The sequence below is a fragment of the Phaethon aethereus genome (genome assembly GCF_964289735.1).
Source record: "Phaethon aethereus genome assembly, chromosome: 10".
NCBI lineage: Eukaryota > Metazoa > Chordata > Aves > Phaethontiformes > Phaethontidae > Phaethon > Phaethon aethereus.
In genome coordinates this window covers 2,356,320-2,384,110 of record NC_138586.1, presented here as the reverse complement: position 1 = coordinate 2,384,110, position 27,791 = coordinate 2,356,320, and the positions used below count along the sequence as shown (strand labels likewise).

The 27,791-nt window shown below is 43.9% G+C and overlaps 1 protein-coding gene across 1 annotated transcript; it reads right to left on the bottom strand.

The window, feature by feature from the left end:
* Positions 1-9: 9 nt before the first annotated feature.
* LOC309408437 (uncharacterized protein) lies at positions 10-27,758 on the bottom strand (the record flags this gene model as incomplete). Its single annotated transcript, XM_082004257.1, has 16 exons — positions 10-1,292; positions 4,054-4,212; positions 6,169-6,361; positions 7,110-7,165; positions 7,722-7,779; positions 10,293-10,319; positions 12,293-12,491; positions 14,135-14,240; positions 16,334-16,458; positions 17,239-17,369; positions 19,988-20,098; positions 21,161-21,219; positions 22,262-22,368; positions 23,651-23,735; positions 26,776-26,815; positions 27,665-27,758. The coding sequence occupies 16 exons, from the start codon at positions 27,756-27,758 to the stop codon at positions 1,160-1,162; spliced, it is 1,683 nt and encodes a 560-aa protein (XP_081860383.1). The 3' UTR covers positions 10-1,159.
* Positions 27,759-27,791: the final 33 nt, after the last annotated feature.

Here is a 27,791-nt window from a genome sequence, read left to right as displayed (position 1 = left end):
GTTTTTAAATAACTCAAAAGTAGTGGAAGATACTTAAAAATGAGACACTTGTGGCTCACACGAATGGAACAGTGTCCTAAGTACTAGACATATCAAAACCCCTCGCAATTCCTTCTCCTGTTCTTCCCACCCAGAAACGTCTCTGGTGCCACCCTCCCCAACCAATACTAAGTCCAAACAAACTTTGGAATTTGACTGAATTTATTTTCAGACCTAGGGGAAAGGAATGCATGGCACAGGAGAGGTGGGGATAACCAAACAGAAATAAGCCAGTGAAGGCAAACTGCTAGATGGGACTTCACGTTCTCTACTGTGCTAGACTATTCAGCTCAACTCTTCCAAAAAAAAAAAAAAAAGGTAAAAAAAAAAAGTTAGTTAAAACTAATGAAAGAGAAACTCATGCTCTTACTATGGGTCTTCTGTTGATTTCCCACTTAGAGGTGTAATACATGATAGAACTATTTTTGCAATGGGTCAAATGAAGGGTAGGTTTGAAGTCTTCGCATGCCCTGTGTAAACACACGGGACAGCTTCTCAAAGCCGCCAGATCCAAGCAGGATCCTGTGACCCACCAGTAAAAGCAGTTCCTCCTCCCGTGCTGCCCGGCCGGCCACAGAGAAATCAGAAGATATTTTTGTAGCTATGAAGAAATTTATTTGGGGATGAGACTTTTCACTACCAGAAGCCAGACTCTAAGCTGACTCGTGGGATCTAAATCACACTTTTCTTTGGACAATAAATTTCAAGTCACACTTACTGTCCTATTTTTCAGAAAGGAATGATGATGACAAAAAATAAACAAAAACTATTACCTAAATGCGTTAGTTTCAGCTGAAGCCATCTTCCATCAGAAACCATAGGATCTGATACAACAAAGTTCTCCCTAGGGATGGTGAGGAGTAGCTCAGTGCTTTGTGTACTAGTACTGCTGTATTTCGTCTCGTATCAAAAAAAAAAAAAAAAAAAATTTAACTGCATGTGCAGCCTCAGCTCTCAAACCGCTGCAACATGCTTCACTGCTCACCCAGAGTCAGCCTCTCGTCCCTTGGGGAAAAAATAAAAGTAAAAAAAATAATCAACCCCCCGAAACAAAACATCACCAATGTCATGCTGGTTCAAAAGGAGCAAGTTCCTCCTGAGGGCTGACGGTGGGCCTGGGTCACTCCTTGGCATCCTGCTCCTCTCCCTCCTGGGCACCATCTTCACTGGCCTCCTTCTCCTCTTTGCTACGCTTGTTCTTTTTGTGCTTGTGGCGCCGATGACTCTCCCCCTCCTCGCTCTCGTGTTGCTTGCTGTGGCAGGGAAGAAAGGGGAGAAGAAAGTTACAGCAGAGCCTGCATCAGCAGAGCTCTGCCACAGAAGAGAGCCAAAGGCTCCGACTCTGCAGCACACGTGGGGACAGAGCGCTTTGATCTAGAATAAACAGGAGACGGATCAGAAGTGCTGAGGGCATCACGGTGCCACTGAAAGGCTTCGTCGTGTTTATTTGGGACGATCTGATATCACATGTGGCTGAACCGAGGGCAGGTTATACAGACTGCTGGAGGTGGTTGCTTTACACCACATGCTGCATCAGCACAGGGCCTAGGCAGGCAGCACACGAGGCAGAATGATTTTTGGAGTTTTCATAAGCAACATCTCCGTGTCCTTCCCACTCCTAAGGGAGCTCTAACAATTTCGACACATCTCAAGCTTCAATGTGAAGCACTGAAGCTGCCGAGAGAAAGAAGAGTCGTAAATCTGAGAGGCGTTTGACATTTTCACTCCTCTGAACATCTTGGGGAAGTCCCTGGAGCAGAGGCACGAAAGGGATCAAGGTAGCTAGAGAAACGTGGGTTTCCTAATGGGAAGCAGGTCCTGTTTCTACTTCTGCTCACTCATAAACGACCTGGCACTTAACTAGCTTTGTGCTTTAAAACTCCTCTCTCTCCTCACCCAGAACTGTCTTCCAGATGCAGCTGGGATAGCTGTGGATGCTATCGGGATTTCTGTGAGGTGAGAGAAATCCCAACCAGAAGGAACTCTGACTAGGTTGTGCACGCCTCCAAGCCCTGCACCGCTGACCACAGCGCTGTGCACGCACAGCGTGCCCGACACGACCCGCACGCACAGAGATTAGCCTCTGTCTCCCATCAGGGGAAGCGGGAGCTCTGGTTTTGCCCACTCTGGTTCTTGGCCCCTCCTGGGAGGAGATTTTCTGCTGCTTCTCAAACATGCCGTTATTTCTCCTCACAGGTTGAAAACCAATGAGTTCTCTAGAGCTGACCGTGGTGTGAAGGTAGCAGAATTAAAACAGTACAGGAAAAAGCAGATAAATTTATCACAGGAAGACGCATGGTCACACAGTATAGACACCAGCTCTGCGAGGGGGGACAGTCAGGTGCAGAAATAAATTCTTAACTACAGCTGGGATACCAGTTTAGTAGCAGAGGCACCTGACTGGGTGAACCACTGAAGCTCTGGCTGAAAAGCTCCTGGCTTCAAGTAATTTTCTGACTTCTTTAATAAATGGTTTCATAGTCATTTGAGGGAAGAAAGAAAGAAAAAAATAAGACTGCTGCCTCTCCTTAACAGATCTTTAGCCACCTTGTGGACAGCAACGTGGCAGCGGTTTATGCTTGTCCTTTAAACGAGCGTCAGTGGTTTACTTCAGACTGGTCAATTTGCAGTAAACTGGAAACTACAAGGAAACCCTTTCATCTTCCTGCAAATGCCTTCAACAGGCTCAAATCGCCTCAAGCAGGGACTCTGGTATGCACTCGAAGTGGCCTTAAACAAAAAGTATTCTTCCATTTGCTTTAGCTAACAAACCCTTCCCTTCCCACCGCTTTGAGCAAGACAGAGAGCATGTGTGTGGTTTAAAGGGCAGAGGAAAAGGCCCCTCTCATTCCCACCTTGTGCAGTAGTAGCCCAGTTCTGGAAACAGAGCGCTCAAGCAGATTCTGGCACTGCTTTGGTAAATGACATTCTGTTCCTGCAGCCGAGTGTCTGACATCAGATCTCAGCTGAGTAGAGGAAGCTGAGAAATAACCCTTAAAGCTATTGGCTTGTTAGTCTGGTATCAGCTCAGCTTCCATTTGTTTTGTATTCAATTCTGATTATGGTCCTGGCCTTTCTTCCCATCACTTTGTTTCCAACCCTTTAGCATCAGTCCTTTCTTGAAAATTTATTCATCTCCTTAAGGATGAGAACAGCCTTTTGCCTCCAGGCACTATGTAGGAGTTTTTCTGACACCAATTACAAAATAAGGATAATTGCCTACAGGGCTGACATGAATTTCATCTAAAAGAAGGAAGTAAGTTGAAGCACCAAAAAAAAAGAAAAGAGCAAGCCTGCTCAAGTCATTACCAGGATGTAAACTGACAGCGACTGAGCAGTGCCTCAGACCAGAAACCAGACTTTGCTAGCAGAATGCTCTCACAGGAAGATCATTTGTAGCACACACATTTTCTCCAGAAAAGCTGGGATTTTAGGACATCCTGCTCCACTCCAAAAGTGCTTCACCTTTGTCCAGATCGTCATCAACCTCACTATCAGAAGCACTGGGCACAGAGCTCTGATCATGCAGTGCTCAGCCTCCTGCTCCAAGAGGAAACTTCAGATTACAGGCTGAAGAAAGCTCTTCCTTCTGCACAAGAACACATAATTCTGAAAGCTGATGCTTCTGTTATGGTTTCACATTTTACTTTGTGTGTACTCTGTTAACAGTGGGAGCTATGCTATTCTGAGGTGGTATTTAGCACAGGTTAACCTCTCCTTTGTCAATCAGTGCTGCAATTTTCTTGGCAGTGATTTGACATCCTGCCAGCTGCCTTACCAAGAACTTCCAAACGCCAAGGACTCCTCTCCCTATTATAGACAGTTCTGCCTCCCGCCCAGGCGCATGCCCGAGAGCACTTTTCTCCGCCTGGGCGTCAGGTCTCGGGACACCAGCAGGTCACAGGAAGCCAGTGTGACCCAGGGCGACAGCTCACCCTGAGAACATCACGCTGCTTCTCTGCAACTAAGGTGTGTTCCCATCCACAGCCCAGTCCAACCCTAGACGGCTCTTACCGTCTTGAAGACTTATGCTTGCTGCTCTCCTCTTTGTCTCTGTGCCTGCGCTCTCGGTGACGATCCTCTCGCTCCCTGCTGCGGTCTCGACTCCGGCGGTAGTCACGCTCAAAGTCGTAGCTGCGCTCTCGGCTGTAGTAGCGGTATCGTTCATCGTCGCTTAAGAAGAGAAAGGAGAAGTGAGGCAGAGGAACGCACCACTCGCAGACCTGAAAGCCAGGAGCCGTGTTTACAGGATGGTAGAACCCCATCCTCACCAACAAAGTCTGTCACTTTGTGCTCCATCAGCAGGCTGAGGTATTTGGGATGCTCCTGAAAAAACCTGTAACAATGAGCTGCTGCTGCTTATCGAACCCCAGCTGCAACCCAATCCCAGTTTCTAACCACCATGAAATAACTTTCTCTGTTTGCGTATTACACAGCCCGTAAGCCCAAACAATTGAATATCACAGCTTTCTCCTGGCAAAGGGTTTACAAAATCTGTTCTCTGGGTTTGCCAAGGGAGTACGTTAGCAGCAGGCATGTACCTGACGTCTCAGGGCTTTTGCCCTCACAATCCTTCTGGAATATGTCCAAGACATCCGGCTACCTTGTTCAAAAACAACAGAAACGTGTTCCTCTTACCACTCTGCCACTCCTGGTGCAGGATTTTACCTCACAACACTACTGTCCCAGACAACCCGTAGTTCTTTTGTGTCAATTAGACTATTTTCTTCCCCAGGAGTTCAGAAACTCAAATTGTGAGTATAGCTGACATGCTTTTTCTGCCTATACCTAATTATCTGCTCAAGGCAGCTCATTCAATCCACATCCAGGGGTGAGCATGATGTACCTCAAATTCAGATTCATTCCACACTCCCCTCTACATCTCATAGTCACTATTCAGCTTCTGAAAACCAAAATCTAAAGGCTTAACTAGTCCCACTGTGGGAAACAATATTCAGACTCTGAGAGAAAGGAAGTCTGAAACATCATCCTAACACTCATGGAAACAAGCTAGACAATTAAATACCCAACATCAATCATCTGAGAGCGCTCCGAAGGCCTCCACTGAACATGGCTACTTGCCCTGCTTTGGCAAGCTTGATCTGAGCGGTCAGCATGCTCGAAAGCACCCAGAAATGCTAACAATGTGCTCAGGAGTGCCAGTCACAGGACCTGGCTGCAGCACAAACCTGCTCAGGAAGTGTAGGAGCCTGAGCTCTTCAACCTGGAGCAAGTTTGTCTTCTGTTCTTTTCCTCTCCCTTCCACCCACAGTGCCCATGAGCTTGTAGGGGAAAAAAAAAAAAGGGGGGGGGGGGAAGGTTAGGAAAGCCTTGCCCAATTCGCTCAGCCCCTGGGCCAGGAAGTTCCCCCGCAGGCAGCACCCCTCCGCCAGGAATGCACATTCTGATCATGTTTTGAATGACTATTGGTATTTCTGAGCCTGAAGCCTGCAAAACACTGACGCTGCCTGTGACAGAACAAAAAAAAGTGATGGGTTTAGAAAGAAACTTTGCAACCTAGCCTTCAATTTAGCTCTCCAGATCAACACCGGGAGGCTGAAAACCTCCTTTCCCAAGTGCTCCCAGCACTGCTGTGGCCTGAGATCACATCAGTCCCCACCAAGGTGGTTGTCTCCAGCACTGCTCGCAGCAACGCCTGGTTAAGAATTTACATTTCATGGCTGACTCCTGGCGAATGGCACTCCTTGCCCTGAAAGCCTCTACAGGAGAGCAGAGCAAAGCATGGGTGGTTTTTCCTTTGATCTGACAGTTACATTTAGAAGACAAGAAGCAGCAGTTTCTATGGCCAGTGTTTCCCACCGAGCTGTGAAATACCAAGTAAACAGAGAGGGGCTATTTCCTTTACTGGCCTCACATGACAGGTGGGCGAGCAAGCGTAACTGGTTCTGCTGGATTTAAACAAAAAACAGACACGGGAACCAGCCAGTGACACGGATCTCCTAATTTGTCCTCTAGTTATTGATCCAAAGTATCTCTTCCCCAGACATTTCAGAAAATTAAACCGCTGTAATCCCATCCCTTGATGAAACACCTTCTTGCGCTCCAGGGCAAGGCCAGAGCTCCCCACCGGGTAACTGCGAGCCCAAGCTGCCGAAAAACAGCACTCACTTGTTGTATTCGCTAGTGGTGGGAGTGCGGTCTCTGTCCCTCTCCCTTTCCCTTTCCCGCTCCCGCTCCCTCTCACGCCTGGAGCCCGAGTACTCCCAATGGCTGCTGCTGGAACTGCTTGTGCCTTTGTCCACCGTCGTCACCCAGGGCGTGTGGGATGTGGAGATGGGTGGGTAGCTGATGAAACCTGAATCTGCAGCGAGAGAGCAGAATCCTTGTTCATCTGAAGCATTAACAGCATCCTCTCCGTCCCTCCCTTTCCAAAGATACCCTCTGGGGGTACTGCTGAATCCCACTCCCACTGCCCACTCCCTCCAAGCACCTCCTGCAGAGGAGACAGCACGGTGCTGCCTGCGATTCCATCCGTTCAGCATAGCCAGGAGGTGCTGGTCACTAAGGAAATGGGAGAGAACACGGGCATTGCTGGCAGGGCTGCAACAGGGAAGGAAATCTGCTGAAATTCTGGCATTGCCTCTTGTTTGGTAATGCGAGACAGATGCCTGTGTGTGCCTGTTTAGGCAAGGAAGATGATAAAGTGGGGGAAGAGGGCATTAAAAAGCTCAGGGAGGAGATGCGAAGCTGAAGGTGGAGGAAGAAGAAGAGTGTGAGTAAGTATGTGTGCAAACAAGCGCAAGAACATGTTGCTGAGGCACACAGAGAAGCTTCTCCATCATTGGGTACCTGCACTGAAAACAGTGATCTGAGGCTTAGCACTCAACTACAAAATGGCATTCACCACCACTGCAAAACATTCAGCTTTCCAAACAGCTTACGGTGTAGTCAAACTCAGCATGTGCGTGCAGTGGCTGCGATAGTTTGGGGCACAAGCAAGACCCTAAAGCTAAAGCAAGCATGATGTCCATCAGCTTAAGAAAAGCCTAAACTACCAAATGCCAGAGAAGAGAGAGATAAGCAGTTTGACTGTTATCTTCAGTGCTCACCTGCAGAGTTGTAGCCAAATGGAGGAGGCTGCCTGTTATTGTAGCTGGCTGGCTGGCTTTGGAGAGAGAAAAGGATGCAAGTTATGAACACCAGTGACCCTGTGCAGATACATCTGTGCTGCAAGTTTACCCCATTTTTTTTTCTGAAGGTCTGTGGCACATCTTCACAGGAAACCCGTGGTTTCAGTGAATCTGCTTCACTTTGCACCACAAACTCTCAGAAACTTATACAGGTGCAGCTGCTTTGCCACCACTTCTGAAACTGCTGTAACTCAACTGCTTGCCCTGCTTTACCCCTCCCTTCTGTAAATCAGGCAGGCTTCCAGGGAGATAACCAGTGCTTACAAAGTACCTGGAGAATCTTTACAGAAAAGAGCTAGAGAAACGCAACATGTGATCAGCTACTCTGTGCTAGACCCAAGATTTTATTGCCTCCTTCTGGCGTCATGACCATGACAAATCAAGGTAAATGCACAGAGGATTCCCTGTGGACTCCCCCTCCACCCAATCCACAACCAAACTAAGAATTACTAGCACTGATTTTAGACTACTCTCCACCCTTCCTCGCTACGGAGGAGCTGTTCCAGTGGCTCAGCCCAGGTGCGGTCTTACCCATCCAAGGTTGGAATGAGGAGAGCTGGTGGTGGTGCCAGAGGAGGCGGGAACAACCCTAGACACAGAAGCGTAAGTCATCACAAAGATCTCAGCTTGCCATGAGGGAACAAGACTTCATTGCTGTTTACAGTTAAAAGCAGTTAAAGCATCTTTTTACTCTAAACAAGGCCCTGTTTGAAATGGAGTAATTTTCTTTCACAGGGTTGTATCTCCTAGCAGAATTAAAACCCTACAGCTGTGCTAGTTCTGTAGGGGTATGGAAAGACAAATGAAGGAAGCACTACCGTCTATTTTGGCTTATTCATCAAAACCTAAGATTCATTAAGGAGTAAACATTAACTGTTGCGGTCCTGTGGGAGACAGAAAAGCCTGGTTCTTGGGATGCAGACATGTTGCAACTACAGCAAAGGTTTTATTGCTCCATAGATTAAAACAAGTAACTTTGTCTCTTACAAAGCACATAACATAGAAGTCACCTGGTTTTGACTGTTTTTAAAGACAGACAATTTTCTGAGCACATACACATTTAAAAATCACGAGAAGACATAGCACCAGTGACACAGAGAGAGTTGTCTGAAAGGTCTGACACTTTAAAAGTGGGCCCGATGTCAAACACACAAAGAGTTGTTATACAAAAGTCACGAGGCAGTATCTTCAAAAAGCAGAATTAAGCAGAAGTTTATGAAGGCCACTTCCAGAAATGACATAAGCCTTGGAAGCCAAAGTCCCTAACCTTGACCAATCTGAAAGTGAGGAGGACATGCTGACTGCTCCTATGGGAACATCTTAAACTTGTCTCTATAACTATAAGCAACCATTATTCCTATAGGCAGTTACCAACACCAACAAAAACAGACTAACCACCCATTGGCTTGACTTTGCATAAAAACTCCTCTGTTTATCATTAAACAAAAAAAAGGAGCAAACTCTGCTGATACAAAGGATAGGTGTCATCTGACTAACTGCAGTCATTTACATTAAAGCCAGCAGCTCCAGGCTCCTCAAGTCAATGCAGATTGAGCCACCATAGTCAATGAAGTTGTGGGACAATTCATCACCTCTTACTGTGAACACCTAAAACGAGTCAGGAGAACCCCTTCCTAGAAGCATCTCACTGCAAAAAGAGGTAGCCTGAAGCCTCCAGCTCAGCTAGTGGAGATCTACGCCACAAACAAGTTGGGGGACACATCTCACACTTAGATGCTCCCCCCCCCCCCCGCCCCTTGCCTTTTCCTAAGATCTTCCAGTAAAATGCAATGCCTACAGCATTTCCATCACATGTGCTCACCAAGCCCAAGTACTTCAAAGTACTACTGTTACAAGCACCTAACGCTAATGGTGGTGGATCATCATTATCATAATTAGCAGGTATTCTCCCTCATCTCCCTTTCCAACCCAGCTACCTGAAGTGGAAGGTGTTTGCAACAGGCTGGTCATTTCATCCACCTTGCTCCTCCCAAACAACTTTAATCTAAATGCACTTGACTAGCAGCTGGGCGCTGCCACGTCTACAATCAAGACCAGTTTGCATCCAGTTTCACTACAATATAGTTCTTCTAAACCCAAGCTTACTATGAGCAGGTTCCGTCCACTACAACAATGAAAACCAGCTCTGCAATATTATTGCACGTTGAGAAGAGTATGAAAAGTGACATTTTAACAAACACGGGAATTTTCTCAGTCTGAGGGACAGCCCAGCTAGTCTAGTTTTCCGGATTTCCATTTGGGAAGCCCAGGGCAGAGCATGAATACCAAAGCACGGACAAAAAAGCTGTGAATCAAGTCCAACATGTCTAACACAGTGAGGACAAGCACATCAAGTCCACAGTGCTTTGGGTGCAGACCTTTTCAAGTACGTGAATCGAGCATACAGTGTAACACAGAGGCAGTGGCCTGGCTGCATATAAGCAGTCACCATGGTTTTTCAGATGTACGGCATCTGGTCAGAACTGTTGCTCCAAATGGTCCGCTATACAAACAGTGAAGTTTGTTTTCCCTGGACTAGGCAAAATTTCCAGTAGAAAAAAAAAAAAATACAGCTAGAGGAAACTCAGTTTTATAGTAGCTCTGAATTAGCGGGGTTCTTAACTTACGCATAAGCTTGGTTGTTACGTTTCTTTATTAGTATTCACCATCTCTACTGCACACCAGGGAGCAAAGGCTTCTGGTGGAAATGGCATTTGTTCTGCTCAGTCTCATACTCCAAATTCCTATACAAAGTGGCAATTTGTCACTCAGACTTTTGCTGTGTAAATGCCGTAACAAGAACTAAACCGTTTCAAATCTAAGTGGCTTTTCCCATCTGAAGTTCTCCATTTCACTTTCTATATTGGTCTTCAGAGACAAAACAAAACAGTATTTAAGAAGCCCTACAGATTTTTATTTAGGTCTAGAATATAAAAGCAGCTAGAGTTCAGTGCTGCATTGGAGTTTATTAGCCTTAAATTTGCTGTGCTCTAAAACGAGTCTTGGTGTCCTCCTATCTTGTGTTACTTAACCCAAATGCTCAGATAGGGCCATCTAGGTGTTCAGAATCACTGCTGTTTTTAAGAGCAAGTTAAGACCTACCTGGAATAGGACCGGGTGGTGGCAGACCTAGGGAAACAAACAGGCAAGCAAAACAAGTGAGGACAACAGGTAAAGCATATCATCTCTGTACCTCAAGCCAAATCTAAAAGCATGCTTTTGAATAAATTTCACATACTTGAGCAAACAGACCAGCAGAAAAATTGGTGCTATTAAGCAGTAACTAGCCTATAAACTATTTAATTTTCGCAAATTATGATCTCTTTGCCTTTGTATTATAATTTTAAATGTTGCTGCTCTCTTACACTGGAGAATTCCTTTTTCCAAGTGTCATCACACAAACAATTGATTTGGCCTTCAGAACAACTGAAGGAGCTGCAAAGGAGAACCGGCTGCAGATGGCAGTGTGTCCTTTTGCTTGTTTGCTGTTGGTTGTGGGTTTTTTTTTTTTACGTCAATAACTGGATAGTGAAAAATCAGACACCCATGTCAACCACCAAAAGAACGAGTGAACAATTTATCTTGATTTTGCCGAAAAGCAGTAGGAAAAGCTACACATGGTCCACCAGCGAGTACTGCAGTAATAATCCTCCTCAGATTAAAAGCCTCGACCCTATTTTTTTTATTCTGTATCTTCCACCTGTGAAGCCACTGCAAAATATAGGAATTACTGCATGACGTGCTCCTGGTGACTTCTCAGAAGTCTGCTGTCTACAGGACCAGGGAAATCCTGGAATGTGGCCTTCGCTTCAACCTCAATGCACTATTTAAACCAGAAGCAACAGGGGCACAGATGTGACTCACGGTGGATCAAAAGATGCATGGACTTAGTAGGAAGTGAAGACGGAAAACTGTGTCTTAGGCCATGGCCAGTATGTCTGTAAACTTGCACTGAAAAGGGTCAACAAAAAAACAACCCCATGCCCCCTGGAAAATGCTGCATGAGTATGCACAGTTGGCCTTTTCAGTCGCAAAAGTTCTTTTTTCTCTCTACCAGTATTGCCCGATTTTGCCTGGTGCTCAGAAAGAGTACTACTGGCCTCCATGTTGCAGATGCGTTAAGAAACTTTGTGGAAACTGAGTTATTACATGCAGAGAAGAGACAGTGAGACTGTTCTGTAACACAGTATTCAAGGCAACAAAGTAGAAAAAAATTAGAAATTTCAGCTCTGCTATCTCAATAGGTTTTAGGACTCAGCCTGTAACTGCAGGGGCAAAGGGCATTCCTGCAGACACTGGACTTACAGCAACTGTGTCTTCTCAAGCGCCAAGCACTGTCAGCACAATACAAACCCATCTCATTGATCAGAGGACACAAACTTACCAATGCTGAGGACTGACCACACCCAACGGGACAGAAAACCATTTTAAAGACCTCATTTGTATTATTTTTATTTTGCTTTTAAAAATAAAGCACTGCTCTAATGTCTGCACTGGACACTAGACTCTTGCAGGAGCAGTAAGAATCATCCTGCAGTGGCAGCTATTACATTAAAATGTACAGAAAAAAACCCACAGAAAGATAGAAATCTTGGTATTTCAAGGCAGAAGCCAACCAAGAACTGACCTGGATTAGGAAGAAAGTTGTTTGTTAGAGCTGCTGTTGCAGAATTGCCAATTCCAGCATCACCCTTGAAACATTTGGAATGGGTCACAGCCAGACAACATCCTGAACTAAGCAGCCCGCTGATCTGACACAGGATGGCAGTTCCTGTGTTCTTAGCTGCCTCCACAGATAAACAGGAACCCATTTCTTTACATTTATCAATAAAGCATATGGATCGGCAGTACCCAAAAGCTCTCTCACGGAAACAAAGCCTAGAGGGTTTTTTTCAAGGAACAGCTGCCATTTTTTAAGTAGTCAAGGACAAATGTTAAATAGGCTGATGGAGACACTGAACAAAGGTTGCCCAGGTGTAAGGACCTGTTACCTGACTGCTCGACTGTCCCATAGAATTTGGTTAAACCTTTGATTTGCTCCAAGCCTGGGATGTCCTAACGTGCAGCCTCAGACTGCCATATACCGCTGTGTGAACACATACCTGGAGGATGCAGGGGAGGTGGAACCGAAGTAACTGGTGGAGGAGGGTGGAGGAAGTGCGGTGGAGGTGGCCCAGCGAGCGGGGGAGGCGGTGGGCCTGCTGGTGGTGCAAACGGCTGTTGCTGAGGTGGCTGTTGGGGCTGTGATGGTTGCTGGGGCTGCTGCGGGGGTTGTGGCTTACTTCCGTGGTCTCCAAGAACCTTAGAAGGCAGAGGAATGAAAAGAGAGCATTTTTAATCTCCTTGCTGCTGCAGCTAGGACCTTACTGTGCTGACATAAAGGCAGAATATCACCAAAACAGGCAGCACAGTAATCACAGAATCATTGAGGTTGGGAAAAACCTCTAAGATCATCAAGTCCAACCGTCAGCCCAACACCACCATGCCCATAGAACCATGTCCTGAAGTGCCACGTCTACACATTTTTTGAACACTTCCAGTGATGGTGACTCCACCACCTCCCTGGGCAGCCTGTTCCAATGTTTGACCACTCCTTCAGTAAAGAAATTTTTCCTAATATCCAGTCTAAACCTCTCCTGGAAAGACCAGGCTATGCTATACCCAGAGGATAGCACTTTTTGGGAAGGAAGGAAGGTTGATGAAAGCAATCGATAGGCCTAGCAAGGTACCTGCTCTTACGCAGAACAGCAGCGAGACTAGATTCTAGCTGTACACACAACTGTGCGAGACTGTTGAGACTTTGGTGTTATGAACACCTTTTGTTCAGGGGAACTGCCACTGATACAGGCTTCAGATTAAAAGCTGCCGAATTTGAGGATGACATAGTAGTGCTTCCTTTTTTTTATTTTTTAAACCAAATTTATCTTTCCTGAGGACAGCAAGAGGCCAAATTCTGCTCTAGATTGTGCCCGTGTAGGTCAAAGGAAGATTGGATTCATATCTGTGACAGAAGCAGGTCACAAACCCACTACTGCTGAAGGAATGACCAATATGCAGAGATACCAGAATGACCTGGAAATACATATATCAATGCTTATAAGTGGGAGGAACTACAACCATTTCCCACCAAATTGTTTCTCTTTTTTGGGCCATTGTTGGCAAAATTTGGAAAACTGACCACTAAAAAAATAAACAGACCAGAAAAACACACGTAAAAACAAAACGAGGAATTACACCTAGACAGGGGAAAGGTTCCCTGTTGGTGAGTTAGGAGTGGTTGGTAGGAGGAAGGTGGTTAAGAGAAGAGCTCTCAGCAGATGGTCCTCAAACCCTACACATAGCACCTTCCTACCTAGAAGCCAGCCAGAACATTATGGTCATACCCCAAACATGCAAGATCAGAACTGAATCCAGTTTTAAACCCCAGGCTTTTATTTCTTATAAGGGACAAGATCCAGTAACACAGGCTCACTCTAAGTCTAAAGTGTGCGCTGCATTTAGTGATGCTTAAACTAAATGTGACTTCAAAGCAGAAAGAAACACAAGCCCCATGTAGAAGTCCTCCACTGCAGAACTGGAGTTCTCAGCCTGACTGTGGAGGGAAAGGGAATAATACGCTTTAGAGCCTCCCAGCTATGCACCCTGAGGAATACTTTGGGAGAGCTCATGAGAAAAGGAACTTGGGCCTTATCATTCCGATGGGATAGCTAGTCTTTAAAGGACAATCCCTAGCTCCTAGCAAGATAAAGCTTTTAACACAGAAGTTAATTCAACCTGCAGAAGGGAACGATACATGCACACATCTAGATAGGGTTGATGCACTACTTACTGCTTTGCAGATAGAAACAGGGACATGGGAGGTCAGGAATGAATAGACATTTGCTCAGGGTCCACTAGAAGCGCAGCAAAATCAGAAATTTGTCAGGATGGCGCAAAACATTTACCTGAATTGGGTTTTCCTCAGAGGCATGCTTATCACGACGTCTTCCTTCTACTCTCCTTATTGTGCCTGCCTGGCCACCAATCACATCAATTGTCCCACCCAGCTTCCTGGTACAAAGCAGATGCATCATTTTAGGCTCAAAGACATTAGGAGCAATTTTCCTCACTATTAGACAGACTTCTCTCGTACATTCTTTTCCACCAGGGAAAAATCTCTACAGGCAGCACTCAAATTGGACAAGAGGTGTATGCGAAGCCCTTTTTCACTTTTGAGCAATTTCAACTCTGCCAGCAGGGGTGAGTTAGGTCTCTCTGAACACCCAGAAGTGTGATCCAAAGAATCACCATATATAGGTGTAGTAACACAGATTGCACACTCTGGTTCAGAGCTGAAATCCTTTACTCTCTCTCCAGATTTGAATAATCATTCCCAGATCAGGCTCAGAGAAAGCAGAGAATATTTATCAGGAGAAGGCTTTATAACGTTATCAGCCCAGCCTTTTCCTACTTTCTGTCCAATATTCCAAGTGTTGCTGATACCACTGAAGTTATTTACAAATGGGATTCTCAGACACTTTCTACTCCATCTCCCTGGGGTCAGCTCTGTTTCTGTTAAAGTCAGAAGTTTTGCCACTGCCTTCAATGAAATCAAGGCTAGCTCCTTGGAAAAAAGTGTATTCATGTAGCCAAGAAACAGTGCTGTCTATAGGCACTAGTGGAAATCGGTCACTGAACCTATTATTTTCCATGTTCTGCTATCTCCATACACAGGTCACTCTTAGAGGAGCAACATTCTTATAGGAGCTCATTCTAAGGTCATCACAAGTAAAAGCTTGTAAGACAGAGAAGCAACTGAAGTTTAAGAACACCTCATCATATATTCATGCAACAATTAATTTAAGTATGGTCTTAGACATGTTTTCTTGCAGTTAAGACAGAAAAACATCAGCACTTTTCCAAGTTAGACTGCAGAATTTTCTATCTCAGTAGGAAATTTAGACAAAGTGGATATAAAAATTCTGGCTAGTTGGCGATATAGAAGTTTTCTCACTGAAATCTTCTCACTTTAAGAAAAAATACCCCAAACAACTCATTGTTAAGCCCATGGTTTTGATGCTGCTGCAGTGTACAAAGATACTCGTTCTGGTCCTGACCAAAAGCTCTGCTGCAGGAGCGTAATCTTGTGTGTCAGTTCTTTCAAAACAAGACTGCAAGTTAAAATTGACAAAAATACCGCAGAGTTACAACAGCATCAGCTTATTTTGCAGTGGTGTAAAATTTAAAAAAAAATCTCATGAGATATGCCTAACAGCTGGAAACAAATCTGACTGACTTGATTGCACTATGAAGGGGGACAGAAATGCCACCAAAGTGCTTAAATGCAAACAGACTAAGCAGCGCTTTAAAGCTTATACTTGAAGCACACAGTTGTTTCTCTTCTCAAAGTGGAAAGTTGGAATGCAAGACTGATTCCTGCAAGACAAGCGTGCACAAGATGTAACATCAATAAAGCAAGAGAAACACCCAGATCCAAAAGCTCTGGCTCTCCTGGTTTCATGTAGCTTTGTTTTTCTGAAGCTTTTGATAAAAAACCCCCATCAACCTCATCAGGTCAAAGTGGCTTTCCCAGCAGAGGCTGTCAATCAAAATGACTCAATTGTTTTGCTTTGTCCAGCCTTGTGGATCCTCTCTCTCACTGGAGAAAATAACTAATCAGCATGCATCAAGCAGCGTAGCATACAGGTTCGGGAACCAATAGCTCCTCTTATCAGCTGCCAAACATGTAATCCACTTCCACTTAGAGAGGCAAAGATTAACATCGTGGGAGTAAAAATAAGCCAAGTAAGCACAAGCAGCCAGCAACATACACCCTCAAAGCGGAGGTATTTGTCTTGTTTCTTCTACTCCCAGAGATGTGTTCTTTCAGCTGGGATATAGGTTTCCCACCCTGTGCAGCAGCAGTAGTACACTGAGGATATCACCAAGGAGAGGTAAATGGGTAGGTAGGGGCTGCACAACCAACCCCCAGCAGCGCACTGCTGAAGACAACAGTTAATGAGTGACTACAGCAGCTCCTTGTAAAGTTTAAAAGCTCCTTCCATTTCAGGCTTGAGGAGGTTCAGATACAGCCCAGGTGGATCCCAGCTACCCCTATAAAGAACACAAGCGCACTCAGGCTTTATGTCTGCATCAACTCTTACCTATTAGGAGGCGGCCCAGCCTTCATGCGTCCTCCCACCAGAGCCAAGAAGTCTGTTTTAAATTCTGTTTTGATTATGTTGTTTTCCACTTCTTTTTCAGCATTTCCTGTTCTTCCTTGCTGAACCTAGGGAAGGCAATATATATCAGACAGGTTTAATGCCCTTACTTTCAACTGACTGTAGCATCAGAGATTAAGCCTCAGCAAAGGAAAAGGACTCCCTTGAGAAACAATCACAGGGCTCTTGCAAACAACCAATCTATTCTCCAGTCAAGGCGGCAGACATTTTTGTAAACTAGTTGGCTAGTCCAGCCTCAGCCTGCTGTCCCACTGTCTCCTGTTGGAAGTCCAAAAGTTTACTAATCTCATATCCTTTTTCACATAGTCCTCAAGTCAAGACTGGAAATAGTAACACTTGCTGTATTGACTCTTCAGCTGAATTTCTGATTAAGAGCTGTTGGCCACCTGATGGACTTCTGCAAAGACTGATGGCCAAAGCAGTCTCCAAATACGAAAGGCAGCCACACAACTCCAACAGTCAACAGCAACAAGCAAAACAGCCATGGATGCCCAGCTCCCCTCTCTACACCTCTCACATCCACAGGATCTTCCACCCAGACACCCCTATAGCTGGGTAGCCTCAAAGTCAACTGGAAATTCACTCAAGTCTTTCCACTGTAGTGGTTCAAACCTGCCAGGCAGCTGCAACTGTTGGTTCCATAGAGAAAAGCTTTTTAGCAGAGATATTTAATCTTTAAAGTTACATTTTTGTATTTCTCACCACTGAAAGGAACACAGAACAGTGAGGTATCAAGGTATCTTCTGCTCTCATACCCTCATCTCCGCAATTAAAAAACGAAGTCCCAGTTTTATTGTAGCCATATGCAGGAGTATCATGTCACCTACCGTAATCTTATTTTCAGTGCTAATGGGAGGAGCAGGATCTAGTCCAAGCTGAAGCCGTCGCTGCTTTTCACAATAAGCTTTCCATGTTTCTTCGTTGAATCCATAATTAAAATAATCAGAAAGATCAGCACCTGACAAAGGGAGTAGAAGTTAACGTGGGGATTCTAGCAGAGTTGCATACTCAAATTGTCCTTTAACTGCTTAAGAGTTAAGAAAACAAAAATCTTCTAGAGAGCACAGCTTACTCTCCTTTTCATTCTGTTGGAAAGCAGTTGCGTGTCACAGTGGAGATGGCCGCATCCTTCAGTGGGAGGGGCACTACAGCCTGAACAGCAGTGGCACACTGTGGGACACAGAATACAGCCCGAACACAGGCTATTAAAAAAAGATGCTTGCAACCACCCATTCACCAACAGGATTTTTTTAGACTGGTTTCTTGCAATTGTCCAAATGAGCTGAGTGCTGGGGAGAGCACAGGAATAATGGTTCCAGCTACCACCACAAAAATGGGATGGTGCCACAGAATGTTTTTCTTGGCAGAGCTAAGCCAACACGTTCTGCTCCTGACCATCATTGCCTTTGCTGTTTTGAGAAGAGATTCTGGGACTCACCCAGTTTGTGAAACAGGGCTAAAACGTAAGTTTTTTATTGATACGTCTCAGACTACACAAGCAATTACAGTTCAGTCAGGATCCTATGTAGCCTTCCAAGATTATTATCTTACTTTGACAGTCTTCTGCGAAATATGCCAATTCAGCAGAAGTACTTCTCAATGAGAGAGGTGGCCACAAACTGCTTGCCAAGAAAACATAGATGCAGAGGGACAAACCCAGCTGCAACCAACTCTGTGAGGCATACCTCACAACAGGAAGCATTACAAAGCATCTCCAAGCCCTGCTGAGGTGTCCCTCAAACATCTCCCTTGCAAAGGTATTCCAAGGCAGACCAATTCTACAACAAGGAGCTGATACATAAGGGCTAAGGAGAACACCGTGACCATGCTGAGCTTGGATTTATACAGTGAGGTTTAAGTTTATCTTCCAGGTAAGCCGCTCTTCCTGTTGTACCACCCAAACATGCATATTTCACCGACACAGACTCAGCAACACAACATTTACATATCTGTTTTATCAGCCTACATTTTAGCCCTCTATCAATTCTTCCACACTGTATTTCTTCTTCCTCTCCCTCACTTAAAGAGATACCAACTTGCTGAACAATTAACTGTAAAGGACAAACCTGAAAGGCTGTTGAGTAACAAGCTACTTGCCATCTAAAATAAGCCTAGGAGGCCACACCTCTGCAGACATCATCCCTCTAGTCGCACTTCAACACTGCTTTAAGGCTAGCTGGCTTCATTTTGGTCCAGGGATGTCAGCACGACCACAATGATTTCCACGCTTTACTTCTGACCTTCACTTCATTGTTTTCCTTCTAGCTTATTTTCTTCCTAGCCCCCTCCTTCTCACTTCACAACCAATGGGAAATCCCCTGCAGAAGACAGGCTACACTTTCTGTTATGTCTGTACTAGCTGCTATTCATCACAGAGTGCTTCAGTGCTGGTTTGATACCATGACACATCAGTGTAGTTATTAGCACCGTTATGTACTCTGATGCCCTCCATTTCAGGAGGGCAAGAGATACCAAAAACACATCACAGACAACCTTATAAAAGCACTACTTAGCATAGCAATGTTTCTGAAAGATAAATAAAGTACAAGGGCTGGCAGGGAGAAGATTTATTTCTGAGAAGAGGCAAGTGGATTTTTTGCTTCAGTTGCATTTCATCATAGCACGTTTTAGGAGAGTAGCACAGCAAAAATTTGGATCTCTTTGGTTCCTTCATTTATTTTTTTATCAAATTCAGATGTAGCATCCTACAGCAGTCATGCAAGAGTCGCTTCTGAGTAGAAATCTCCCTAATACTAATCAGGAAGACAAAAGAGACCAGGTACATACTAAAACCTGCTGTGCAAAGTACTATTTGTCTGAACACAGTCTAGATAATATTGTCCAGAAGAAGTGGGGACTGCTCACTCAGAGTTATGCACCTAGGGGCAGAATCTAGCAAAGAATTAGGCAACGCAGCTTTTCTAAAGGAAAAGCCCTAGCCTTTCATGTCAGAGTAGACACTGTTTTCCTTCCTTTTGGTTAATTGTTTGCAGCAGGAGAATTCAACACAAAGACACTTTTTTTTCTTTCCTATCATGACATGTCCTCACATGGTAATTCCCACCATCACTGCCCTCTGCAAGGGGTACTTTCCTGCAGAAGTGTGGACATCCCCAGGACCCAAATGAGAAGGGTGCATGGGGATGACTCTGAGCTTGGCCACGGCGAGACAGAATAAGCAAGCTGCTGCACATGAAGAGGAGACCACACACACCATCAACAGCCAAATCCTCATCCTACTCAATTGACTTTAAGGACAACAAACATTATTGCATTGGTATCAGTGCAATATTTTCGGGAATTAGGGAATTAATAAAATAGAACATTAAAAAAAAAAAAAAGTTGTTCCCTTTAGGGAAGTTCAAGTAATAGAGTAAATGCAACCCAATTCGCATGGTTTAATCAATCAGTAAACATCACTGATTCTCTAGACAGGCATCAGAGGCTGAGCAACATGCATTGTTCTGACTTCCCTGTTCCCTGGAAGCAATAAATGGATAGAAATTACATGTGAAATTCAAGAGAGACAATTAAAACTGCAGAAAATATTTACCACAAGAAACTGTGAGGCCCCACCTGGTTTCCTCCATGGTTTGTCTTCAAACGAATCTAAATCCACTTCTATAACAGGCAATCCATTTATATTCCCTGCAGCATCTAAGTCAATACCTTTGGGCTGCAACTTGGCTTTGGAGAAAGAGAAACCGTTACTACTTTTAATGCAATGCCTTTAATCCACTAATTTGCTGAGCAAATTACTCCAGTAAAAAATAAAGCGCTACTGTGAATTCATCGCTGGTTTTATAGCACGTAGGTAACCACAATCAACTTTTTAATAAAAATTACTTCAGTCACTCTGTAAATAAATAGCCAGGCTATACAGCGCTTGCAGTTGAACAGCAGAGAAGCAAATTCAACCCAGATTGGTACTACAGACAAAGGGAGTAAATTATTAGAGTATGCATGAAATTTACCCCAAATGAAAAAAAAATAATTTTTCTCCCCAGGCAAAATATTTATTTTTCCCTCCCAAGATACACACATTTTCTTGTAACAAGAGACTTTTTCAATCTCAGTCTTAAGTGGACTGTGTACTAACTGGAGTCAGTAAAAATCTGTCGGGTACAGAATCTTCAAGTGGCATTTGTTCTTACTTTCTCAAACAGAAGACAAGTCATTTGCATAAAGAACTTAATAGAAGGAAGTATACGAAGCCCATGAAAGGACAGTCTCACATATGAGGAAGGACAGAATCCAAGTCTCAATATACAGTATAAACTAAATGGAATGGTGGGGAATATTTCATCTGCAGAAATAAGCATAGCTGATACTCAAGGCCAGAGTTTGTTTCTTTCAGTAACTTACATGGCAAGTAGCTCAGTATACCAACCATAAAGTTCTTCTCCAGGCAATTTAGAATGTTCGGCCCCAGTGCAGCAATACAGTTGAGAAATATTCTGGTTTTTTACTATAAAAGTAATAGTAAAAGTGGTTTTTTTTCCTAGTTTAAGTAGAATTATAATCAGCTTGTTCAGTGATGGGTAATGAAATCACTCCATTGCACCCTGGACCCTCAGACTGTCCTAGGAGCGCTTGTCTTTAGGAAATGTACTTACTATTCCTAGTTTAAATAAGATGCACTAATTTTATATCCTTCCAAACCGAGACCAAGATGTGCAGCTGCTCCAGCAGTCAGTGCCAGATAAGCGAAATATTGCAAAAGGTGAAGGATAAAATTAACAGCAATACCTGAAGCAGTTGCTCCATAGCCTCTACCCGTTTTTAAGTTTAGATTCATAGGAGTTCCCCTATATGGAAAAGAATCACTACATTGGTATTTGAACAAATTACTTGAAGATTTTCATGCAAAATATATTCAAGCCCTGACATCCTTCAGAAGATGTTTATTTCACTTGGGTTTATTCATGCCTCTCTGCAATTTTTAATACTAAGTCTCAACACCTTAAAAGTGAGATCCATTTGCCATTAAGTTCCTCTAACCCTACAGAAACCCAGCAAACATACTCACTGACCAACAACAGAACACAAGAGGATTGTCTTGAACATGAAGGGAAAGGTTATTTCAAGACGTGGTAGTTCCCATTCTGCCCAGGAACGTACTTAGCATCTACATGGAACTGAACAACGTGGAAATCATAGGTACACATAGATCACAGAATGAGGAAAGGTAGAAGCAGCAGATTTCGAAAAAATCTTAGTGAGCTGCTAACAGATGGAGCATTGCTATTCGGTGTAATCCATCAGACTGAAACCACCTCTACAACAAGAGAAAGGAATTATCCATAAAGTGGAAAAATGAGAATACGATGCAAGGCACATGTAAGTCATTTCCTTAAGAGGAAGGCTGCTAGCAGCATGCAAAAATGCTGTCTTACTATTTTTATTCAATGCAAATTAGATGGAAGCTTAAGTCAGTGACATAATTTCCTGGTTTGCAAATCCAGTCTCACCATTTCTGAATCACAAAAAATCAGACAGCTGAAAATTAGTAAATTCACAGCTTATGCAAATTCTTATCAACACAGATTTTGGTTCCTGAAGTTTTCAGAGATGATGATTTGATTTTGCACAGTAATTGTGCACAGGAATTATTTGGTTAATTTTCCAACAGCAGACCCATACGTTATCATTCCTACTTTACGCATGGATCTTCCAACAAGCAATTGCAAGGCAGAGCTGCCCATCAGCTTCTAATCCCGGTTCAGTGTTCTAGCCATTACTCCCATGTCTCCCAGAAGATAGATCAGCTCTCATTCCCACCTTCAATCCCAATCAACCCGCCAGAGCTACCTCAGATCCAAAATCGGCACTATAATCAGCAATACATACATGTACGATGGTGCTCCCGTTTTAATATTGCCAATAGTAACTTTCACATCATCATCATCACTGTCACTATCGCTGTCATCTTCATCATCTTCACCACTTGGAAGGGCCTAGCAACAATAAAAGCACACAGCAGCATTAATACATAAAACTGATAAATTCCCCTGGACAGTAAGCCAAATCTTGTATGATGAAGGACTATTAGAAAGAGTAATTCTGATATAAAGACATAACTTCCTAGTGCACTCCAAGGCTATACAAAGCTGTCTCTGGAGGCAAAAACCCGGAAGTAACCAGCCTTCCACATAAATGGACAGGTGCCCACAAAGAAACTGCGATGTCCTTTGAAGAAGGGACCCTACATGAGAATCGGGGTAAGATTTCTGAAGGTGGGGAAGGTTTAGCTCAGTTCTAAAAATTTCATCATGTCCCACAGTTTCTCTCCCCTACTGTTTTTGAAAGAACTGGGGCTTTTCTGACACATGTCCTGCACAGGTCCATGGTGAAAGTCTACAATCACAAATAAAAAAAAACCCAAAAAACCCACACATCAAAATACATTCACCAGGCTTCCCCTAAGAACCTCGGAGCAAATATTCTCTCACCATAACATTTGTGGTAGGAAGCTGCTGAGGAGCTCGGCTTGGCTTATTTAGCACAATCAATCCCCAAGTCACTTATCTTTATGTAAGAACTTTACAGTTCTTTGCAGATTTGACTCCAGTGCAGCACACAAAAGCAAAGGAAGTCTTCCAGATACCCAGCAGTGTAGTTTTGCAAAATGCACGAGCTGAATTAACACCTCACCACTACAAAAGGCTATGAGGAAGGTATTCCTAACCCTCTCTCCTTTTCCACGGCACCACGGGTTTGTTGGAACTCTGTGTGAGCCCTCTTGACATACCACAGTGGCAGAAAATAAACCCATCAAAAAGACTAGAGGAAGAGGAGGTGGAAAAGCAAGCCTCCTCCTACTCTTTTAGTACTGAGTCACTAGATTGCATTGTAAGATTGTCTGAGGCTGAATCAAAACTAATTCCCAGCCTATCCCAGTGTTTCCCATATTTTACTGACCCTCGAGAAGTCATACTAAATATTGAGCTGGAGGTAACATCGTGTTCTGCTTTTTCTGCCAGCAACAAAGGCCCTCATCTGCCTCGTCAGTGGGCATAAGCAATACCTGGATCAGGGTTCACTACCCACTACACAAGGTAGACTCAGAAGAGAAGCCTGTTGCTGTAGTTAGCATTGGGAATTGACTATCAGTACACTCCTACGGTACAAATGTAATGTATTAGGCAGTACCAGCATCTTTACACTTACATCTTTTTATCCACGAGTACTGAGAAGCACAAAAATAACTATGTCTACCATTTGCAGTGGAACACATACGTGTTGTGACATCTCTCGGTCTTCATTGCTGACAGGCCGGTTCTCCTGAGGAGCATCTTGCAAAGGATGAGAAGATTCTGCATGTCTAGCAAATGTGACAGATAAAAGAAAGTGGACAAGCCCAATCTAGAGGTTCACCTACAAATATCTCTAAAGCATTCATCCAGGTGACTTTCATGTAATGGCTTTATTCATGTAGCGTGTTTATTCTGCTAGCAGTCAGCTCAACTACACAACAAAAAAATTAATCATCCTTGCTTGGCTTTGCTTTTGTTCAAAAGAATCAGTTTAGTGCTTCCAAATAGCACCTCAGACAGCATGGCTGCCTAGCCAAACACCTCTCAACAGCTAATATGTAAGTGGCAGCTATAATAACTTCTAGCTTTCCTTCGGCACAATCACAACTGATAGGAATAACACCATAATATGCAAAACGTCAGCTTGTCCTTAAGGATGCTAATAATTATACATAGATTTAGTAAGCAGTAAGGACATCTGTCCCATAGAAACTAAGGAAAAAGTGATTTTAGTGTTTCTACAAATAGCTTACATTAATGAGTAGTTAAAATTCAAAGAAGAAAACACATATAAGTATCCACCCAGTCTTCTCATTCATTACAAATTAGTCCTAATGCAACAATGGTCAGGTTCAGATTTACCTCCAATTAAAGAGTTTGTTAACGTTAACACTATTTATTGCATTAGCCAAGCAAGAAAGTAAAAATAAATACCAAAATAAAAAATAAATACCAAACTGGTATACACATGCTAGAAAACAGTATGCTACGTGTTACAAAATTAAAATACAAAGAGAGATTATTTTGCTCTAATGTCATAGGTAAAACCTAGTAGAACTTCAAAATAATTCTGGCTTTTCAAAAGAGTCAATTAGAATAGCCCAGGCACAGGAAACCCAATTCTCCACCAGTACTTTGTGAAGACATTGCTATTAATTTAAAACGGCAAGTCAGATAATAAACATACAAAAGATCATCTTCAAAAAGAAACATATGTTAACACCTAACAGAATCCAAACACTGGCCAGATTAAAGCCATTTCAGAGGTGGCAGGAGAGGAGACACCAAACAAGTAAGCCAAAAGATCACACTAATGCAACTCAGAAAGCAGTTACTGAGCATAAAAAAACCAAACAAACGAACAGGAACAATTTGAGCAGCTACTGAAGCTCCCATATTAGAACAGCCCCATACATGAAGAAATTCAACAATCAAGCCAAGATCAAAAAGAAGGGATGAAGGTCCAGCAGCTAACCAAGGAAGCACAGGTCCCATTTTCACAAAGTTCCTGAGGCGACAGCTGAAGACACTTTTAAGTTATAAAAAGTAGCCAAGAAGTCTAAGGAAAAAATCAGCCGCTAAAAGTATTTCGAAGTTGCAGACATAGGCTATTATGTAAGGACCAAAAGATGCACCACTAGAGAAAATCTCACAGATGGCTCCAAAACCTGTTGCATTTTGTTTGCCAAATCTAAGTAACTCGTCACATTGACCTCAACCCCAGAATTTGCTTAAGAATCCAAGATGACTGAATTAAGGAAGAGTGACAAGCATTACCTTCAGCTTCAAGTCACATGAAGTATCTGTGGGTGTGCATTAAAATTTATAAATCGGAGTTCAAATAAACATTTGCTAAGTAACAATTCCCTAACCTGTTTGCTTCCCGGGAATGAACAATCTGACAGGTCCACAGCCATCATCTGCATGCAAAAAAATGTCACAGCTATTTAATTTCCCCAGAATGCCGACATAACCCCGTGCACTGCTGACATAACAGCATCCTGCACAGACTGCTGGTATTTAATGCATCCTTTAGGCTAGGGAATGTTAATGGATACTGTATCCCGCACTACACTGACTTCTGCTTCATGGGTAGAGACAAATACTGTAGACAAGCCAGCAGTGTATCCCTGGAGCTGCTGCCATCGACAACATAGCAACCAAAGAGTCATTTTTCTTAAAAACACCCCACAGCTCTTCATTTAGTGAGATTATCATTGTGCAACAAAAAAAGGAGAAAAAAAAAAAGGAGGGGAAAAAAAAGGAGATCTAGCATGACCACTAATACTTTTCCTTCATGCATCTTGTGGTTATTGGAAGCAGTTACTAGAACTTCAGACTTTTAATCCTGCTTGTAAAATAAAATTACAATCAGATTAAAGTGCCAATAATAGATTTATATAAATTAACAGTAAATTTCTACCTAAACTAAAAGTTTTTCCTTCTCACAAAGCTCATATGATATTTTTAGGTGACAATTTACCAAGTTTGCCTAAAACTTGGTTTTGAACAAGTTTTCATGTTCCCTAAGCACAGGATACTTGCTACAGAAGTATGACAGGACCCATAACAAACTCAGAAATTCTAGATACCAAATTCACAACAACCTTAAAGGACAATAAATACTAAACTGAACTTCTGAAGGCGCTAGGCACACAGAAGCCCAGTGAAGATCAAGACTTCCAAAAACCATGTTGCATTTAAAAAAGACAAATAGATAGTATTTCTGCTGAGAGAAAACTCTGCTGGTGGGAAATACACCACTACAAATACAGGGGAGTTATGATCATAGACAGACAATACTTTCCATACCCAGAAAGTAAAACTCATCACTGATTTGTTCCCAACACTTTTACCTGAAAGTCCTACCCAAACCATATACTTCATAGATCTCATGTAATTTGTTGATTTGATCATGTCACAATTTTAACCTAGTCTCAAGGATTTTAGCTTTTCCAGGCTAAAGCACAGGCCACAGTTTCAGCAAAGCCAGGCCAGCACAAAGGCCAATCCTCAAGGCATCATTTTTCCCAGGGAATTAAACTGGAAAACAGGTCCGATAAAACTAATTGGAAAGAGGAAAAAAAGGGGGTGGGGGTTTAAAAGTTAGCTTTAAGTCAAATCAGTTGGCCGATCAAGTTCCAAATCCACAAATGCTGTGCCAGGCCAAGGGGAGCGGCCGGGAACACCACCACGGGATGGGAAAAGGATAGGCTGCTGCTTCGGGCAACAGCATTGGTCTAAAGCATTCATGAAGCTATGCTTAACGTGGCTCAATCATCTTGGCAGCATCTACTGTCATAATGAATAAACAGTCTCTGGACTCACCCAGAAATTGGTCCATCTTCTTGCTTACCAGTGGTGTCATCTGCAAAAACAATAATAGTAATAAAAAAATTACTCAAGTAAAAGAAAAAAAAGCTAGATTTAAGCACAAAAATGCATCACATTAGTAATGCCAAGGCACTATAACCCCAATGTTCTCTTTTCAACAAAGTTCAACTAGAAACGGAGCAACTAAAAAAAACCAAAAAACCAAACAAAACCTGTCTGCAGAAGTGAAGTCTCACACAACTGACACAGAACAAAATCCAAAATACATATCCAAAGCCTCAGAGCAGGACTAAAGGCAAACATCACATAAGGAACTGAAGTCAGCTGCGACGGTCTTTATGTAGACTTTTAACATGCCGGGGAAGAAGAAACATAAAAGTATTCACTTCGAAAGTCTATGAGGAGGACAAAGACGTTTAGATAGCGTCCTACACTTTTTGCTAGACACAGATACACCGGTCCCCTGGTAGCCCTGGGGTTCACCTGCATCAATCAGTTTGGTAAGATCTGGATGATTAGGAAACTGAAATTGTAACAAACCATCACGTTAACCTCTTTGCATCGCGGCGTTATTGTCAGAAGGACAGTCACACCCCCCAAAAAAACCCCACCAAAACCACAGGCAGCTCAAGCGCCTGTCCCCGAGAGGGACGCTCGGCGGGGGGGGGGGGCTGCCGGCCCCCTCCCTCAAGCACCCCGCTGCCCCGGCAAAGCCCCCACAGCCCGGGGGCAGGCGGGGATGCCCGCCCCCCCCCCGCACCCCTCCCAAGCCCGGGGGCGGCCCGCAGGGAGATGCTGCGGGGCAGCCGGCGGCTTTGCATTAGCCCCCCCGGCGCGGCCCGGGGCGAGGCCTGGCTGCGCGGCCGGGGGCGGCGGTACCTACCCCCGTAGAGCCAGTGCTCCTCGTCCTCCTCCGCCTCCAGCGGTGCCGCGCCCGGCACGGCGCCAGCCGCGGGCGGCTCCAGCTCGGTGGCCATGGCCGCCGCGCCGCGGGGCTGAGGGGAGCGAGG